Source organism: Protobothrops mucrosquamatus, unplaced genomic scaffold (genome assembly GCF_001527695.2).
Source record: "Protobothrops mucrosquamatus isolate PMUCROS unplaced genomic scaffold, P.Mucros_1.0 scaffold16115, whole genome shotgun sequence".
NCBI classification, from domain to species: domain Eukaryota; kingdom Metazoa; phylum Chordata; class Lepidosauria; order Squamata; family Viperidae; genus Protobothrops; species Protobothrops mucrosquamatus.
Genome location: NW_015401880.1, coordinates 1 through 4315, shown reverse-complemented (window position 1 = coordinate 4315; position 4315 = coordinate 1). Strand labels below are relative to the sequence as shown.

The 4315-nt window shown below is 39.9% G+C and overlaps 1 protein-coding gene across 1 annotated transcript; it reads right to left on the bottom strand.

The window, feature by feature from the left end:
• Positions 1–5: 5 nt before the first annotated feature.
• Positions 6–2869, bottom strand: LOC107301735 (antihemorrhagic factor HSF-like; the record flags this gene model as incomplete). Its single annotated transcript, XM_015830919.1, is given in 4 exon segments — positions 6–188; positions 1311–1412; positions 1838–1948; positions 2706–2869. Coding segments are annotated over 4 exon segments (560 nt in total), but the record flags the coding sequence as incomplete, so codon positions are not given.
• Between the last annotated feature and the right edge of the window lie 1446 nt (positions 2870–4315).

The following is a 4315-nucleotide window of genomic DNA, read 5'->3' as shown; positions in this document are numbered from 1 at the left end:
GATATATCTGTTGGGAGTTCTTTCTTGACGAAAGCAACTGGGACTTCCGCCACATGTTCATGAGACTCGTGTGAGGTGCTTGTATGATTGTCTGGATGGACGAAGTTGAGGATAGTAATGTTGTGTTCTGGGGAAATACTGTTTTTTTCAATGTGCTGCTGAATCAAATGGGAGTGAGCGTGTCCATCCTGGAAAAAAAAAAACACAAAACATGCAAGCACTGATGAGTTTTCTTCGGCCATTGAACCTGAAGCTTATCCTGCTTTGAACTTTCCAACACATTAAAATCCAGCTTGACAAAAGAGAATCAAGAAAACCAACTGCTGTTAATATTTTCAATACAGGTAGTCCTCGACTTACAATAATTCTTTTAGTGACCCTTTGAAAATACAACAGCCCTGAAAAAAGCAACCTATGACCGTTTTTTGCACTTATGACCTTTGTAGCATCCCCATGGTCACATGATCAAAATTCAAATGCTTTGCAGTCAGAATCTATTTATGACGGTTGCCGTGTCCTGGGGTCTTGTGATCCCCTTTTGCAGCCTTCTGATAAGCAAACTCAATGGGGAAGCCGGATTCACTTAACAACCGTGTTACTAATTTAATAACTGCAGTGATTCACTTAACAACTGTGGCAAGAAAGGGTTTATAATGGGGCAAAACTCACAACAATAAAAAATGGTGTTGTGGTATTAAATTGAGGACTTGCTGTAATTGAGGACTTGGTGTAATTTGGCAGTTGGTGAATGTTGGAATAGAAATCAAATGAATAAAATTGAAAAACAGCAATTAGTCTTTCAGTTAACAGAACATAGAATAACAGAGATGGAAGGGACCTTGGAGGCCATCTTCTTTATGTTATTGTAAGGCATATCATTAAGGCATAATGTGTTATAACCACAGTTTGTTGAACTAATAGCATGGCAATTAAAGGGCCAGAGTTCGACTGGGGCGATCTAGATTCAAACTCTTCCTGGCTAGATAAATTTCTGGGTAGCTCTGAGCCAGTTATTTTTTCTCACCCCAACATACAATCCAAAGTGTTGAGACTAAAATAATAATCTGAGAGAAAAAAAAGTATATAAATAAAATAATCTAGTGTTTACATATCAGACTTTATTATATATCAGAGCATCTACTCATGTGAGGGATGCAGGGGAATCGATAGCTGGAAGAGAAACCAAGAGATAGGTGGACTTCAACTCCCTGGGAGATGAAATCTACACATCTTAAAGTTGATGAGGTTGACAAACACTGCTGTGGAGAACGGGGAAAGAAGATGAACAAAATTGCATTTAACGTACATACCTTGACATCAAGGATGACACAGTCCGACTCAAACTTTTCATCTTTAGGTTTTTCCAGGCTAGCATGCGACCTGAAAACAGTTGCTCTGCAGAATGCCATATGCTGGAGAAAGGGAGGGAGAGAAGGAAGAACTAAGATATTTCCAGGTGAACCCAAATAAATCCCCCAAATGGTCAAAGGACTGCTATGCAGGGGAAAAGATATAGCTACTACTGAATGAAAGAATCCGGTCAGGTCACAACCCAATTCCTTAAAGTAAATCGGCATCATATTCTTCTTCAGATGTTGGCAGGAGGTTTTGGGGAAGCATTATTTCTGGATGAATTGTGAAGAAATTAAGGTTATGCAGAGGTTAAAGTGTAAGATTTGGGCTGTTGAGAGCCAGATTCAACTCTCAATTTCTCTCTGTGGAATATTTGGCCTTGCACACTTATTTGGAATGTGGTCGGGGTTTGCTAGGATAGATAAGAGAGAGAGAGAGAAATGGCAATTGCCCAGATAGGACTGGAGTTGACCCTCGCACTTACGTCTTCTCCTGCTGTATAAGGATGGCACTGATGATGGTCATCGTGGGCTTCCTGAGCAGTGCAGTTAACCTCCACAATAACAAACTCCAGATAGTAAGCTTCAGGCTCATACTGAAATCAAAACAAGAGACGTTTTAGTTGGGTTGTGGGTAGAAATGGCAAAATTGAAGAGGTGGGAGAAAGAATTTTAGTCCTGTCTGCTGCACATATCCCACGGTCACCTGTGGTCACCTGTTCCTTTGGCAGAGGGAGAGGTAATTTGTGAGCCCCAGAGCCCTTAAGAAATAAGGATTTCCTGGCTTTTTATATGACTGTTTCATTGCTTCTGTTTTACTTGGTGGCTGTTTCTATGTTTCACTTGGCTGGGTATTGGCCGTAATTATATTTTATAAATAAAACGTCAGTGAATCCTTGTTCACTACAGTCAGAGGCCTGGAACGTAAATTTTAAAAAATCGGCTAGAGCCCCTGGTTCTTGAAAAGTTGCCTCTCCTTTTTTTCTTAGCAGCTGGTTCTTTGCGGGATCTTGGTGCTCGCTGCGCTTGGTTGTTTTCCTGCAGACATTTCACTACCCAAACTAGGTAACGTCATCCGTTCTAGTCAATCGTCGGTCTAGCACTGATGATGTTACCTAGTTTCGTTACTAAAATGTCTGCAAGAAAGCAACGAAGCTCAGAGAGGACGAAGGACCCCTCATTTCAATCCTGAGCAACAAATATTCTCCTTTGTGGATATCTGGTTCTGTTCCTAGACTTTTTGCAGAGCATAATTCCTCCTGTCTCCTCCTCCTTTCTCTTAGTTATATGAAGTATCAAAACATTAAACTGGAAGAGATCATCAGAATTCCTTTTTACCATCTGCACACTTACTTTGTGCTGCCCTCTTCAAATCTCAAAAATTTCGTAAATGTGGCCGGGAAGTTTTGCATTGTGTTTCTCAAGCACATATTCAACAGAGTCTACCACGTGAGGGTCATTCGGAGACAACAGAATTGGACATTTAGGACAATCTCGCAGTATATTTTCCACAGAACCTGGAAAGAAAAAGAAATGTCAAGAAGGGCGTTTCAAGCAGATGGCAGTCTTAGCTGAGAACTTCTGCAAAAGAGCAGGAGAACCTACACCATTTCAGACAAATGGCTGTCCCATCTCTTCTTAAAAGCTTCCAGTGTTGGAGCACCCACAACTTCTGATTCATTATCCTAACTGTCAGGAAATTTCAGGCAGCAGGTTAAAAAAAAACTTGGATAGCAGGTTACGGCTTTTGCAATGGGAGAGGACAAGTACAGGTAGTCCTTGACTTATGACCACAATTGAGCCCAAAATTTCTGTTGCTAAGCGAAACATTTGTTAAGTGAATATCTCCATTTTACGACCTTTATTGTCGCAGTTGTTAAGTGAATAACTACAGTTCTTAAATTAGTCTGTTGTTAAGTGAATCTGGCTTCCCCCTTAAATCTGAGTAAATAGCCAGGCATCTGAATTACAGCCATTCCTTTAGTGGCATTTAGATACAGCAACACTAAAAAAAGGGACTTAATGACTGGCGATCACTTTTTGCAATCTTCTGACAAGCAGAGTCCGTGGGGAAGCCAGATTCATGCAGCAACCATGTTACTAGCTTAACAACTGCAGTGATTCACTAAACAACTGTCAAAAAAGGTTGTAAAACAGGACAAAATTCCCTTAGCAACTGTCCTGCTTAGCACCAGATTGTTTGGGCTCAATTCTGGGTGTTAGGTTGAGGATTGTAACTATGTCTAGGTAGGCATTCCAAACTGTAGTCAGATACATCGTCCCGATCCATCAAATAGCTTCTTTAATGGGACAGAAAAGAAGAGGGATCACCTGTTGTCCTACTTTTTGTCCCTATTCTGCCACTCCTGAAATGTACCTGAAAGGGTTCAAGCTGGAATAATCAAAGGCCACTCCCTTTTGAAATGTCAGTGTTAACTACCCACAATATCATTTCCAGCGGTTCTATGAAGGTCAATTCCTTTTGATATATGAATATAGAGATACATAAATAATGGATAGATGGGTGTTGATCAAACTCTTTCTCTCTTTCTCTCTCTTTGTTTCTTCCCCTTGCTTTGCCCGTCTTTTTTCTCTCATTTTGCACTTAAATGTTTTGATGTTTTCTAGTGTTCAATAGACTTTGAGCCGTAGTTTTTGCTGTTTGATCTGAATAATGATTGTTCTTTTTTTAAATAAATTGAAATTTTTCCATAGCAAGGAAAGAAGGAAGGAAGGAAGGAAGAAAGGAAGAAAGGAAGGAAGGAAGGAAGGAAGGAAGGAAGGAGGGTGAAATGCTTTATTAAGGTTGTGTAATTGGCCATACCCAAACATCTAATTGATTTGAACTGTCAATTTGATTCAAATCCATCATTTCAATGGATTGAAAACACCATTTTAATTTGTATTGCTAATCAGATTGAGAAAAAAAGGTTTTGTAGATGCAAAATAAACGGTTTGGAAGC